At 39.0% G+C, this 16,432-nt stretch overlaps 1 protein-coding gene across 1 annotated transcript in view; it reads left to right on the forward strand.

Annotated features, from left to right (window-relative positions):
- Positions 1-318: 318 nt before the first annotated feature.
- LOC136950677 (poly(ADP-ribose) glycohydrolase-like) overlaps positions 319-16,432 on the forward strand; it is a 79,001-nt gene continuing 62,887 nt past the window's right edge. The window contains 4 exon segments of the mRNA XM_067245119.1: positions 319-354; positions 665-751; positions 2,334-2,339; positions 7,316-7,344. Of these exon segments, the coding sequence (XP_067101220.1) occupies positions 319-354; positions 665-751; positions 2,334-2,339; positions 7,316-7,344 (158 nt within the window).

Raw genomic sequence — 16,432 nt, forward strand, 5'->3', positions numbered from 1 at the left:
AAGGTTTACCTCAAGATTTAAGCTAACTTGGTGATAATGAGACAGAAAATTGAGCAGCCATCTCAGATCAATTGAAATGCCACCTCTGGTCCTCAGAACCTATTTGATTTTGTTGCTTGTCTGTGTACAGCTAGGGAGATTAATGATGGAACAAAGCAGAACGGGGCTCCCAAAATGCTCCCCATTTTGCCCTTGTCTAGTTTGGGGAACCAGTTAGTTTAACTAATTTGGTCAGCAAAGTAGAACTGCAGGGCTTTAGAGTAATGTTTCTCACAGGCTTTCGGCTTTAAACATTGAACTTAATTTGCAATCAATCTTATGGGATTTTACTTTGACTTCCTCTCATATGTGGAGGTTGGATAGTGTTTCTATAGGAGCTCTGCTCTTTCAAAATGTGAAGGCTAATAACACAAAATGTATTATTAACTCGGTCAAGTAATTAGTAATTTACATCAATAAAACAAATCCTCTCCCCAATCCGAGATGACCCTCTATGTTAATTATGATGCACAATTTAAGTAGCCTAGAGTGGTCTTAAAGAGTCCAGTTAATTCCTCTTTTAGCTTTGTTGTTATTCTTTCTTGCTAATTGAAAAAGCTAATTATTTTGACCTTCCTCAATCACTCCTTGTTTTCCCCTCCCCTCCCGTCTTCTCCTCTCCCAGCCGATACCTCTCCTTAAGGCAGAGATGAACCACTCCATCAAGCTGTCTCAGGAGCAAGTGGCCTGTCTTCTTGCCAACGCCTTCTGGATAATTCCACATTAAGATGGTGTAATTTAAAGTCAGACTGCAGTGGATAAAATACAGCTTCATCTAGTTCTGATAGTGTGAGAATACCTGGGGCCTCATGTATAAAGGATTGCACAGCTTTCATACCAGAAGATGGCATACGGCCAAAACTCGAAAAGTACCTTCGCACGGAAATATTCACATGTATTAAACCGGTCGTACGCCAGGTCCTGCGCACCTTTCCTTTATAAATCACAATCAACGTGAGATTGACCGCACGTGAACGAGCCACTGACCCCGCCTTGCCTCCTCCCATAAATGAATATGCAGATGAACTATAAATGCGCTCCTGAGGTCATTTCATTGTCTGAATTACCGTATTTCTTCGAATAAATGCCGCCCTCGAAATAAATGGCGCACCAAAAATGAACGTTAAACGCTGTGGCGTTTAATTGAAGAAATACAGTGACTGTGAGATCGAGTTCTGACAACAGAGGTGGAGGCTAGAAAATGTGTCCTGTTTGGCGGCCTGTCATCAGGTATTAGCGACAAAAGAAAGTCGGCGGAGTGGAAAACTGTCACTATTTGCGCCCTTTCTTGTTTTTAACCTGTAGCACTTTGAGATTTAGCTAAATGTAAAGTGCATTACAAAAAAATCATTATTGGGTGTGTTTTGCCTTCGGCAAGGGCACAACCTTTGTTCTCTCACATATATATTATTATTATTTTTCTTCTTTTTGCCCCCCTAAGCCTCAGTCAATATTTGGCCTACATAGACAACCTATGTGTCAAAAGTTTCGTCTTGGTAGCGATTGAGTTGCAGCTATTGGGATTTACGTTCCGTTGCACGGTTTAAGTAGCAATTAAGTTTTTGTGGAGAAAAGTGAAGCTAACGGTGGCTAACTTGCTAGCCACAGTCAATGACGTCACTAACGTCATGAAAACATGCGTGACTACCTCTAGCAGAACATTAGTTTAGCAGCTTGTTAACTTCTGGGAGATAGCTAAGCTAACTGCTTTACTGCAAGGCAGCTCCAGAAACGCCACAAGCAAAGAGGCCAGGGTGATAACTATTTACTCATTTTACTTTGTGATATGACACACAATTGTGATGTGTAATATACAATATAAGCTGATATTTTTAAGGAAGTACATCTACTTTCGGAAACAGTAGTCTACTATTTCACTGAAGTATTAGCATCATGACATTAGCCTCTGTTGCCCGGGCAACACATACTACAGTGGTCTATGATGCATCTGTTTTCAATCGTTAAAATAAACATTCCTCACAAATACATTTTCGTTGTAGGATTTATGACATTAGATTACAAGTAAACGATTTGTGGGTGAAATTATCATTACCTGTGGTAAAACATCTACACAGCTGTTTAGGAAGTCAAACGGCGACAGAACATGTTCGGTACTCCCCTTACTTAAATCAAAAGTCTATCTAACTACTAACCTGAACTTCATTGCCACAGCCTAAACTTTGTCAATCTGTACATGAAAATAATTAATTTCAGCCTAAACCGTACAACGGAACGTTACATCCAATTCAACCAACGCAATCGCTACCAAGACGAACACAGCAGTAGTCTAGTACTGTACCGTAGTAGATTTACAATACGTAGTACAATTTACCGGGGCAGCTTCTCCACCCAGGGCTATATCGCATTTTTCGTTGTTACTGACAATGATCACTACCAGAGAGTTTTATGAATGAGCGATTTTCCAAATGTCAAGCTTATTTACGTTTTGGGGGGCATATTTTCAGTTAGCATATGGTACTGTTTGAATCGCGATTCCATCTTCTACTGCCGGGTAACGTCGTAGAATAATCTTCAAAGGGGGTTCTTTATTAATGAATGAATGCAATGAGTAGGCTAAATGCCTGAAAATATCAAGAGAAGGGAAAAACTTAAAAGGACGTTTAAATTATAGAGATTAGGTCAATTTTTACACCGGTCTGCCAAATGTATTCGTTTTGATTCAACGATGAGGCTGCCTCTTGCAGGGGAAATGAGAAGACATCTATTTCATTCTACACTTCACTCGTATTTTGAGTTGTAAATGAGCAGCAAAAAAAAAAAAGCTTTTAAATCTAGGTAATCTTTATAAATAATAAGTATGCATTTTTATATAAAATATACAGAAATATCAGTTGTGAAAATGTCATTAAAAAGCGGACCCCTGTGCAACCGACGTAAGCAAGCACACCCTACAATTTCCCCAGAAATTGTACCCTCTCTAGTTATTATTATTATAGGGCCATAAATTTATTCAGAAATTAAGAAGAAATGGTCCGATGTAAAACTTTAAATGAAGAAACGAGTGGTGGCGCATTGTAACAGCATGGCAGCAATAGGATTAGCGTGACATGCATTTCCAGAGTGATTTTGTTGTTCGTTTGACACCCTAAAGTTTAACAGAAGTTATTAAGTGGTGGCGGATTAAACAGAAGGCTATATAGCATTTCCCGTTTTGGGTTTTGGCAGTTTGATGTGATCATCCACATTAATGATCAAACTTTTATTACCGTAGGTAGCCCAAATATGTTTTTTGAATAACTAACGTTATGCCTACGTACGACAGAAACTGTAGCGGAAACTTTATTTTAAATCTTTTCCAAGTAAATCTTTATATATCACAAAGTGTGTGTGAAAACCAGCGTATGCAAGCTTTTTGTGCGTACGCAACGTTTATACATGAGGCCCCTGGTGATTATTTGGACTAATTTCCAGAAGGAGGCCTGTGCATTTTTCTTTACTAACTACTTTCACCTAAACTCTCCATCTCTTCACTTAGTATTTATTCAGATTGTCTCTCAGTAGAAATTCACTGCAAAATTCACATAAGAGTTAATAATAACGCAAAAATAATCACATATAGTATACTAACGTGTCAGTAATGGCTGCCTGTGAATACTAATTTCATTGTTATGGGCAATAACTATATTGATCAGTGGCGATTTCTTTAAGACTGCAAGGGAAGCTCGGCTTCCCCTAAAATGTCCAAAAAAAGTAATGGTCAAATATTTACTATTATGTTAACATTTTCAATGCGTTAGAGCACGTTCATCTCGAAGACGAGTTTGTTCAGAATCAGCCACATATAGCAGGTCGACTGTCTCGATTTCCTTCTCATACTTTCCCGTAGCGTCACAGTGCATTTCCCTGTTGAAGCCTGGCTTCCATGGACTTCAATGGGGCTGCTTTGAACAGTTTTTTTCAGTGCTTCGAAACTATACGGTCATTGGATAAATGCTGCGATTAAGTCCCGCCCACGGACGCTCTGCGTCTCTGGGGGTGAATGGAAGAGTGGACTGGCCTGGACGCCGGGCTCTTTCGTGATGATTGGAGGGTCTGTTGAAAGACTGCATCTCCTTTTGATTGACAGCGATTTTGTACTATAAAAAGTCGACGAAGCTATTCAAGCTCAGTCCCATCACGGATTTTGCAAGTGTAGTCGGAAGACTAACTGCTGCAACCTATTTCTTGGTATTTGCTTGGCGAAATTGCTAGCCAATTTTCATCATACATTTCATACAATTATATAGCACATTCCTTGTTTCAGTTTAACCTAATTCCCACATTTCCTCCTTCAAGTTTAATATCGTTTTGTTTGATCCTTCATTCATTCATTCATTCATACAGTAGACTAGGCTAGTGTTGTAGGGGTGAACTAGCCAGTGAATTAGCCAAGTAGTGGACATTTTTTCTGATTCAATTGAGCCAATGTTTTAAGAGTGCTGTATCTTCATCAGTATAATTGCAGTTCTAATGTTGCATGGTAGTGCAGAAACGTTTATGTTGCAGCCCCCCCCCCCACACGTTAGGGGGGCAAAAATAAATAACACTAAAAACTAGAGAGGATACAATTTCTGGGGAAATTGTAGGGTGTGCTTGCTTGCGTCGGTTGCACAGGGGTCCGTTTTTTAATGACATTTTTACAACTAATATTTCTGTATATTTTATATAAAAATGCATAGGGCCTACTTATTATTTATAAAGATTACATAGATTTAAAAGCATCTTTTTTTGCTGCTCATTTACAACTCAAAATACGAGTTAAGTGTAGAATGAAATATGACGTCTTCTCATTTCCCCTGCAAGAGGCAGCCTCATAGCTGAATCAAAGAATAAATTTGGCAGACCGGTGTAAAAATTGACCTAATCTCTATGACTTAAACGTCCTTTTAAGTTTTCCCTTCTCGTGATATTTTCAGGCATTTAGCCTACTCATATTGCATTCATTAATTAATAAAGAACCCCCTTTGAAGATTATTCTACGACGTTACCGGCAGAAGATAGAATCGCGATTCAAACAGTACCATCTGCTAACTGAAAATATGCCCCCAAAAACATAAATAAGCTTGACATTTATTTAGTGGAAAATCGCTCATTCATAAAACGCTCACTGGTAGCGATTATTGTCAGTAACAACGCAAAATGCGATATAGCCCTGTGTGGAGAAGCTGCCCCGGTAAATTCTACTACTACAGTACAGTACAAGACTACTGCTGTGTTCGTCTTGGTAGCGATTGCGTTGGTTGAATTCGATTAAACGTTCCGTTGTACGGTTTAGGCTGAAATTAATTATTTTCATGAACAGATTGACAAAGTTTAGGCTGTGGCAATGAAGTTCAGGTTAGTAGTCAGATAGTTTCACCTATTGAAAGACTTTTGATTGAAGTAAGGGGAGTGCCGAACATGTTCTGTCGCCGTTTGACTTCCTAAACAGCTGTGTAGATGTTTTTGTAGTGTGTCTCGCGTAGGCTACAGTGTTGCAATGAGCAGCACTGGTTTGAAACCACAGGTAATGATAATTTCACCAACAAATCGTTTACTTGTAATGTCATGTCATAGTAAATCCTACAAAGAAAATGTATTTGTGAGGAATGTTTATTTTAACGATTGAAAACAGATGCATCATAGACCACTGTGGTATGTGTTGCCCGGGCAACAGAGGCTAATGTCATGCTAATGCTTCAGTTAAATAGTAGACTACCGTTTCCGAAAGTAGATGTAGGCCTACTTCCTTAATAGTATCAGCTAATATTGTACATTACATTTCATAATTGTGTTTCACATCACAAAGTAAAATGAGCAAATAGTTATCACCCTGGCCTCTTTGCTTGTGGCGTTTCTGCAGCTGCCTTGCAGTAAAGCTATAGTTAGCCTAGCTATCCCTCAAGTTAACAGATGCGAAACGAATGTTCTGCCAAAGGTAGTCACGCGTGTTTTCGTGACGTTAGTAACGTCAGTGACTGTGGCTAGCAAATTAGCCACCGTTAGCTTCACTTTTCACCACAAAAACGCAATTTCTACTTAAACCATGCAACGGAACGTAAATAAAAATACAACCAACGCAATCGCTAACAAGACAAACCTTTTGACACCGCCGTTGTGTATGTAGTCCAAATATTGACTGATCCTTAGGGGGGGCGAAAATAAATAATAAAAATAAATAAATATATATGTGAGAGAACAAAGGTTGTGCCCTTGCCGAAGGCAAAGCACACCCAATTATGTTGCATTGTGAAGTTTTTTTCCATAATATCAGACACGGTAGTTCTTTATCCCACTCAGAGATCTTAATTTTAGTCTTTTTTTATTTTTTTTATAATGATTGAGTGTTTGGTGTTTGTTTTTTTTAATCAGTAAGAAACCAACCAGTCTCAGTTCCAACGGCAGCTTCTCACAATTACCTCTCTATTTCCTAAGTTGCAACACATCACACAGTTTAAACCTTAACATTTCACAGGTATGATTAAGGACGATAGTTTTATCTTAGGTTATAGAGAAAGTACTGGACCTTTCCCAATAGTCAACTTGAATAATGTCTGTTAAAGGCAAACACTTGGTTTAATTATGTGTCAGTCAGTCAGGTTTACACTTCCTGATTTCACATTGATTCATTGACATTCATTGGCCGGTCAATCTTTCAAATTTTCAACAAGTTAAGTGAAAGGTATGATGGAATTTTATCAAATGGCCAATCCAATATCCTTTGCTGAAGGATATTCCCGAAGTAGAATGTTTTGTTTTTTGGTTCGCATTTACTTCTAACAAGAACTTTGGGATTAGTGTAACGTGGTTCTATCTCTCTCTCTTTCTCTCTCTGTGTCTCTGTTTCTGTGTAGGGATTCTAATTTCTTTAAAGGCTATCTAAGTAGTGACCCCGCTTTGATAGATCACAGTTGTTTCAGCTCTGTAGTTTCCACGGTGGTATAATTCCTTAAAGATCCTGTAAAGTAAATTCCATGTTTTGCTTCTAAGTACATTATATACATGTGAAATGAGTTCCTGAAAGCATGTGCAAAGCGCTAAAACTTTGTTGCACTGAAATGTGGAGTTAGACCGAAGAACAGTTTCTGTTCCGTTTTCAACTCAATGGGCGGAGCCAAAAAATGCCCTATCTACGTCATTTCGCCCCATCTACATCAGATCACTGAATGGCTCCTCATGCTGTACTGTTATTGTAGCTTCCATCAGCTAGCTAGCTAGCTTCAGGATGTCTCCCACCACCCGCAACTGAATCTTCCCTGGATGCAAGAACTCCAGCTGCGCTGCAACGCAATTTAAGTTCCCTATTAATAATGAAAGGAAAAATAGGTGGATAGATTTTGTGAAGAGCCACGCTCATGGAAAGCTTCGGATAAACTCCAACAGCCGCCTCTGCGCCACTGACCATTTCACGGCGGACAGTTTTACGATGGACCAGAGACAGACGAGGTTCACCAACACACGGCTTCTCTTGCAGCGCGGAGCCGTACCGAGCATCGCGTGTGCTTGTTATAATTATACTAGATAACTTTTCCAGAGGTATCTCTGCTATAATTAGTGCAAACCGCTAACTTGATATTAGGCTACTCGGTGTAGAATGATGGTATTTTGGTGAAATGGTAGCTAATGTGCTAGAAGTAGTTGGAGAGCGCACTGTCTGCTGTCACTGCTGTAAATGTTTACTCCTGTGTTACAGCTCAGGGGAATGTTTCATTTATATGCATCTGGAGCCGAGTGCACCAGCTGGGCGTAAAAAAGTTGGTCTTAACTCCTACGTCGGTCTTAGCTACGTCCGACTTTGTGATTTGAATTTACACCGAGTGCACCAAGCTTGACAGGCCACGGTCGTAGCTACGCCTGGTTTTAAGATGCGCGTCCTTGTGAAAATGCGAAAGCATCGATCGTTGCCAAGCAACACATTTAAGAGCCACTTAGCTAGCTTATCTCCCTTCAAAACAAGCCATGATTTAAAAAAGAAAAAAAAGAAAAGGAAAATACATTTTACTGATAGAGAAATTAGAAAACCTCTAGAGTTGTTTACTCAGAATACAAGCGTGCTCACGGGGAAATTTAATAGTATCAACACAAACAAACAAACAGAAACAATCAGCTTGGAAATAGATCACCAATAAAATTAACAGTGGATTTGTGCGCTCACGGACAACTTTTTCTCGCCTTAATGCCCTTTCCATATGTTGCCTATAAACAAGACGCGCTGCATGTGCGATCAAACTGTTGTACATTATAATTACCATGGATATTAGTCAGATTTTCCAAATTACGGCTGCTCCCCACTAGACGTAAAATGTACACCCAGGTGCAGCACATAAATGGGCTTAAGTCTAACTGGTGCACTAGTCGTAACTTTCAGTTCTACGTCGGACGTAGCGTTACACCCAGGCGTACGCCCAGCTGGTGCACTCGGCTCCTGTATGTTTCACTCATTGAACAAATACATTCTAATTCTATACTGTTTTGTTCGGCTTGACGTAGCGTCCATTATCTGGGTCGTAGGTAGCTTACTTGAGAGAGGCGGCGCCTTCCAGTGAGGGGGCCGAGCTTCAGCTCCTTCAGGCGACATGCTCCCCCAGTCTCGAACAGAGAAGACTGCTGATTTTCTTACGATTTCAAAGCCTAATTGTTGGAATGCTGCATGACTGCTATGACTTTTCAGCTTTCTGCCTCTTATGTTTGAATTAATATAAATCAATATTCATAATATTTTTAACATGGTTTTCCAATGGAGTTTTTTTTCAAATCCTCTCAAACTTCTTAAAACTTCTTCAACTTCCAAATCCTTCTTCTTCCCCAATCTTTCTGCTAGAGCCACCATTTAAACTTTAAAATGTTGACAAAACCCTAAACAATTATTTTTTTAAATCTGCTTTTTGATATCTATTCAACTTTTTTCAATATCACTGATTGTTGGAATGCTGCTTCAGCATTCCAAGTATTATTCTTTGAATCTTTATTCAACTTATTTTTTTATTATTATTATTTATCTTCTATTTCTTCCGTGGCACCTTTCAGCGCCTTCAAATCTTCAGCTATTAAAACCGTTCAGCTATCAAAAAATTCAGCAGTTTCAGGCCATGGGTGCTATGACTTTTCAGCTTTGTACCTCTTATGCTTGAATTAATATAAATCAATATTCATCATATTTTTAACATGGTTTTCCAATCGAGTTTTCTTTCAAATCCTCTCAAACTTCTTTAAACTTCTTCAACTTCCAAATCCTTCTTCTTCCTCAATCTTTCAGCTAGAGCCACCATTTAAACTTTAAAATGTTGACAAAACCCTAAACTATTTTTTAATAATTCAGCTTTTTGATATCTATTCAACTTTTTTTCAATATCGGTGATTATGTTTCATGACTTTTTCAAGCCGTTTCTGAGATTTACATGTGTGTGTACGTGAAACCCTAGAGTGCAGACTGAAACGCACGAAAGCCCACGAAAGCGAGACAAAGTCCAACTCTCGCCCCATAGAGACCAATGCAAATCTGGTGACCAAATCGTCAGAGAAAGCAAAAAGAACAAGATTTTGAAACTGCCGGTAGAGTCGTATTTCTGTCCGCACAGAAATATAAAGGACATCTCTGGTTTCGGCAGAGTCTTGGGTCTCGGAAAATATCCGTATTTTTTGGGATTGGACGTATAGTTTTGCGTCTAGGTTAACTTGTTTGAGGTGTGGATTCTAGCTACATTTCTGTTACAAGACAGAGCTATTCAGTCAACTCGTCTCATTAAAAGACTAAGAGCACTATAATTTCAGCTACTAAGACGAATATACTACTTCTACTACTACTGCTACAGTTTAACAGTTCAGCTTTCAGCTTCTCCCGCATTGTAGGCTATTTAAGCTCTTAGCTTTGTTAGATGATGCAGTTCAGCTTCCACACTGCCTCTTGAAATTCTACTATTTCTTTGATTTCTTCACAACGTTCAAACGTATTCTCCTGCTTTGCATTTAAGCACTTAGCTTTGTTAGATGATGCAGTTTAGCTTCCACACTGCCTCTTTTGTGTGACTCACACATTTTTGAAATTCATTTCAGCTTTCAGCTTGCGGATATTTTCTAATTCTGAAGCCCATTTTCAGCAATTTAAAAACAAATAATTCATATTTCAGCATTCCAACACATTTTCTGCAGGAAATGCACTTTCTAGTTTAACATACTTGTCGGTGATTTTTTTGTCTGTCTACACGTCTTTTAAGGAGTTATATAATTCTTATGTATTAATCCCCTGCTCTCAAAGGACCATGTCCTTTTATTACTACAGTGGCTAGCCTGTGTCAAAGACAGGTTGGCACCCATGGCCACAAGATGAAAGATGGCTACTCTCATAGAACAGGGAAATTAAAGCAGAAAATGACTTAAATTAACTAGAAAGTGCATTTCCTGCAGAAAATGCGTTGGAATGAGGAAAGATGAATTTATTTATTTTTAATTGCTGAAAATACAGAAATTAGAAAATACCCGCAAGCTGAAAGCTGAAATGAATTTCAAAAATGTGTGAGTCACACAAAAGAGGCAGTGTGGAGGCTGAACTGCATCATCTAACAAAGCTAACTGCTTAAATACAATGCGGGAGAATACGTTTGAACGTTGTGAAGCAATCGAAGAAATAGTTGAATTTCAAGAGGCAGTGTGGAAGCTGAACTGCATCATCTAACAAAGCTAAGAGCTTAAATAGCCTACAATGCGGGAGAAGCTGAAAGATGAACTGTTAAACAGAAGAAGTAGGCTAGCTGGTCGTAACAAGAATATTATAGTTTTAACAGCTGAAATTATAGTTGGGATCGTACTAGCAGTAGCAGATGTAGCCTATCATTGAGTGCGTTTACTCGGCTTTCTTAGTAGGATTTAATGTGTTGATTGAATGAAACATACAGCAGTAGGGCCGATACAGGAAGACACGGCAACACTTTGTTGCAGAAGGATGATGGTGCACGTTTTGTCCGTGGAGCATACAACGACTAATAAAAAGAATCCTGTAGACGTGTTTGAGTAATCCCATAACTAACTAGAGAGGGTACAATTTCTGGGGAAATTGTAGGGTGTGCTTGCTTGGGTCGGTTGCACAGGGGTCCGTTTAATGACATTTTTACAACTGATATTTCTGTATATTTTATATAAAAATGCATACTTATTATTTATAAAGATTACATAGATTTAAAAGCATCTTTTTTTTGCTGCTCATAATGAAATAGATGTCTTCTCATTTCCCATGCAAGAGGCAGCCTCATAGCTGAATCAAAACGAATACATTTGGCAGACCGGTGTAAAAATTGACCTAATCTCTCTAAACTTTTAAGTTTTTCCCTTCCCGTGATATTTTCAGGCATTTAGCCTACTCATATTGCATTCATTCAATAGAGAGCAGGGATGTAGTGGGGGCTAAACGCACGTAAACGCACCTCCCGAAATTGTGAAATAGCATTTATTCACCTCTAAATTGCGGAAATTGCGTTTATCCACCTCTAAATTTCCTTTATGTGCGTTTACGAACATCTAAGTTCCCTGCGCCTCGTATTCTGCCATTGGAATAATCCTAAATACATTTGGTGTAATTTTAAAACACCAAAAACTTCATATTTCATATTGTTGAACATACGCTGTCTGAATCATCAATGCGTTGCGGCTGCGGCACCAATCAGGATCCACGAAGTATGTAAACACATACACGTTGTGGATCAGCCTACCTGTTCGTAATGGATATATTAGCCATGGATATCAGGCGATTTTTGAAGAGACCATCGAGTGCTCCCATTCCCACAGATGCCTGCAAAAGGCCTCAAGTACAGAGTAAGATCAATTCACGTTTGTAAACGTTGTTTTGGTTCGCACAACATCGCATTAAGACAGGGACAAACGCTAGCGGCTAGCCTAATAACGTGCTTTCAAATACGATGATGCAGGTACAAGCCAACCTTACTGGTTCTATCTAAATAGGCCTAATGAAACGTAATAATAAATAAATAATACAATTAATAGTTTACCCACCTCCAATTTTACCACTGCTAGAGAGGGTACAATTGCTGGGGAAATTGTAGGGTGTTCTTGCTTGCGTCGGTTTCAGGTGGGTCCTTCCTCTAAGTTTTTCCCTTCTCGTGATATGTTCAAGCATTTAGCCTACCCATATTGCATATTTCATTAAGAACCCCCTTTGAAACAGCTGCGAACCCCCTTTGAAACAAGCTACTGTAACAACGTTGTCACTGGCAGTATGGAATCGCGATTCAAACAGTACCGTCTGCTAACTGAAAATATGCTCCCCAAAACGTAAATAAGTTTGACATTAATGTAGGGGGAAATGGCTAATTCAAAATACGTTTGCTAGAGGCAAGCTAGCTGCTGTTGCTCCACATTTCACTGATTGTTTGAAAGCGCCGGAAATTAGAAAGTTTTTTTGACATAAAGTTTAGCTGTGGCATTGATGACAGCTGTACTACACACTGCTAGTGGGCGAGCCAAGTCTGACTGAGGCTAACGTCAAAACAAGCCGCGGTGTCACTCAAATTCCAAGTTGTACCCAAATCACAAAAATATGCTGACCCGCTGGCTATCTTCGCAATCGCCATATCTTTAAAACACTACCCTCCTTCTGATTTTTGATGTAGAATTGACCCTGGTACGAAATTAAGAAAATACTTATCAGAGATCAACAACAGCTGACGCAATCGTCAACGGAGGCTGACTGGGCTCTCACGTAGCAAACCAATCAATGTTTTTACAGCAACCTACATTAAAATCTCACCATCTGGCTGTCTTCACAATAGTCATATCGTCATAACATTGCCCTCCTCCTGTTTTTTGGTGTACAATTGACCAAACTATAAAATTACGAAAATACTAAACTACTATGACGCTTGCATGGCTGCCGCCTAGGCTCGCTCAAATTACAAAGACTTTCACGACCTAAATAAAAAATCCGAGATGGCAGTTCCACTCGAAATTGCTTTCTCAACAAAACCCAATGGTTGGTATGGGGTTGGCATTTTTCACTCATAATCCAAGCTCCAATTTGTGTGCTAGAACGTCTCTGTATCCATGCGTCGTTGCTAACGTGTGCTGACGTAGTGACGTAGGCTAGCACTGGTACCCTTCGTTGACAGAAGACACTTTTTGCCACAAAAACGTTGTAACCTCCTAAACTGTGCAACGGAGTGTAAATAAAAATACAAGCAACTCAATCGCTACCAAGACGAAACTTTTGACACCTAGGTTGTCTATGTAGTCCAAATATTGACTGAGGCTTAGGGGGGCAAAAATAAATAATACTAAAAACTAGAGAGGATACAATTTCTGGGGAAATTGTAGGGTGTGCTTGCTTACATCGGTTGCACAGGGGTCCGTTTCAAAGGGGTCCCCCTTTGAAACAAGCTACTGTAACAACGTTGTCACTGGCAGTATGGAATCGCGATTCAAACAGTACCATCTGCTAACTGAAAATATGCCCCCAAAAACGTAAATAAGCTTGACATTTATTTAGTGGAAAATCGCTCATTCATAAAAAGCTCACTGGTAGCGATCATTGTCAGTAACAACGCAAAATGCGATATAGTCCTGTGTGGAGAAGCTGCCCCGTAAATTCTACTACTACAGTACAGTACTAGACTACTGCTGTGTTCGTCTTGGTAGCGATTGCGTTGGTTGAATTCGATACAACGTTCCGTTGTACGGTTTAGGCTGATATTAATTATTTTATCAGGTTAGTAGTCAGATAGTTTCACCTATTGAAAGACTTTTGATTTAAGTAAGGGGAGTGCCGAACATGTTCTGTCGCCGTTTGACTTCCTAAACAGCTGTGTAGATGTTTTTGTAGTGTGCCTCGCCTAGGTTACAACGTTGCAGTGAGCAACACTGGTTTGAAACCACAGGTAATGATAATTTCACCAACAAATTGTTTAATTAATTAATCGTAATGTCATAATAAATCCTACAACGAAAATGTATTTGTGAGGAATGTTTATTTTAACGATTGAAAACAGATGCATCATAGACCACTGTAGTATGTGTTGCCCGGGCAACAGAGGCTAATGTCATGATGTTAATGCTTCAGTGAAATAGTAGACTACCGTTTCCGAAAGTAGATGTGGGCCTACTTCCTTAATAATATCAGCTAATATTGTACATAACATTTCACAATTGTGTTTCACATCACAAAGTGAAATGAGTAAATAGTTATCACCCTGGCCTCTTTGCTTGTGGCGTTTCTGCAGCTGCCTTGCAGTAAAGCTATAGTTAGCCTAGCTATCCCCCAAGTTAACAGATGCAAAACGAATGTTCTGCTACAGGTAGTCACGCGTGTTTTCGTGACGTTAGTAACGTCAGTGACTGTGGCTAGCAAATTAGCCACCGTTAGCTTCACTTTTCGCCACAAAAACTTAACTTGAGCCTAAACCATGCAACGGAACGTAAATAAAAATACAAGCAACTCAATCGCTACCAAGACGAAACTTTTGACACCTAGGTTGTCTATGTAGGCCAAATATTGACGAAGATTTAGGGGGGCAAAAATAAACTAGAAAGGTACATTTCCTGAAGAAAATGTGTGTGTTTGCTGAAAGCAGTTGAAACGATTGTTTTGATGGCTTGAATAGTGAAGAAGGTTTTACAAACATTTTAAAAGAGGTATGTGCTTTAAAAAGAAAATGATGAGAAAAAGTGTTAAAAGTATATCTGTCATTGTTATGCATTGCGATATTTTCTTACTGTTTAAAATGGAGAAAAAACTGATGAAAAGAGTATCTTATTGACTTTCATACATTTTTAATCGTTAAAAGTAGATTAATTTTTTAAATCTAGATTAATCTCACTGTAATTTTGACGTTAATCTAGATTAAAATGGCTCATTTGAATTCCACCGAAGGCATTCAGAATATGTGTGCTACCCAAATAATGACTAAAAGTAAGTCTTTGAGAACGGGTTTCTCAAGCCAGGTGGCGCATTAGACCAGGGGCTCATCTCCTGTTTCCAAAATGCATCACAAACTGCTTGAGAAAGCTGTTCTATATGATTGGTGATGAAAATAATTTATGTTCAATAAGATGTCTTGTGTTTATTAACTGTTTATTAGATTAGTTAGTTTGGCTGATAGAGCTGTGCTGACGGGCTTGCCTCGGTTGCACTCAAACAGTAGTTTGACGACGACTCTTCCCCTGCGCTACATCAGTGCTTGGCTCGGCATCTTCCGCATTAGCTAAGGGATGCTTTGCGTTTAGGTGGTATTTGAGACTGGAAGAACTCCTACAGTAAACTAATTCCGCATAGCACAAGGTGCAAACAACCTTAGTCTTGTCGAGGTTTCCATTGGGAAGCTTCTTAAAAATACATTTTCCCTGAAGCAAACCAGGCGGCTTCATAGCTGATCCATGTTAGCACGTTACGTTTGATGTGATCATTTCATACACAAGGCATACACACAGGTTCAAAGACTCGTTCTCGCCCTCTACAGTGCAATTCGGCTAGTTATACATCCGCGCTAAAATATCAAGGTGAAAGTCATTATAGCTTGCGTAGTACAGACCCAGCTCCCAACCCAACTTTGAGAATAGATTAACGGCGATATTTTTTTATCGCCCAATAAGAGTCTCACGTTAACGTGCTGCGTTAACGCCGATAACGGCCCACCACTAGTTAAAAGTATTAAAGAATGAAAGATTGAGAAACAGAAAAAGTTTGAAGTTAGAAAGATGAGCAAATATAGTGATGAAGAGTATATTGCATAACAGTTATCAATATCATAGCAGACAAAAGTATGTCAGCAGTATGAAGGTGAAGCGTTGCTTTGAAACCAAAATGGTGAGACAGTGTTAAAAGTATATCTGTCATTGTTATGCATTGCAATATTTTCTCACGGTTGAAAAAGGAGAAAAAAGAGTGATGAAAATGGTATCTTATTTAATTTCTTAAATGTTAAAGCGTTATGTTAGAGCCATTTTATTTAATTCTAAACCTTTAAAAAAAAAATATCTTAGTATTAGTTAGACTTGTACACTTCTTATTTAAGATTCTTATATGTTTAATGTGTGCACCTTCCTGCCACAGTAAATTCCTTGTCTGTGTGATGTTTCTTGGCGAATAAAACCCATTCTGAAAAGTATTAATAATTGAAAGATGTAGAAACAGAAAAAAGTTTGAACAGTGGAACAGTGAAGAGCGTTGGCCAATCGGATTGGTTCCTTGTTTCTTGTAACGTAGCAACTGTTGGTCATTGTCAACATTTCTAACCTAGAATCTAGGTTTTAGGTTCAAGATGAAGGAGAAACTAATCATGTGTGCCTGCACAACCAGTCCTGTTCAGACACTTAATTTAAAGATGACATCAAAATAATAATCCATAGTGCAGGGTTGCCGATGTTGTCGTTGTCCCTGGTGAGTTTTTTAAATTCAATCTCGTCACATTATGTG

The sequence above is a fragment of the Osmerus mordax genome, chromosome 10 (assembly GCF_038355195.1).
Source record: "Osmerus mordax isolate fOsmMor3 chromosome 10, fOsmMor3.pri, whole genome shotgun sequence".
Classification (NCBI taxonomy): domain Eukaryota; kingdom Metazoa; phylum Chordata; class Actinopteri; order Osmeriformes; family Osmeridae; genus Osmerus; species Osmerus mordax.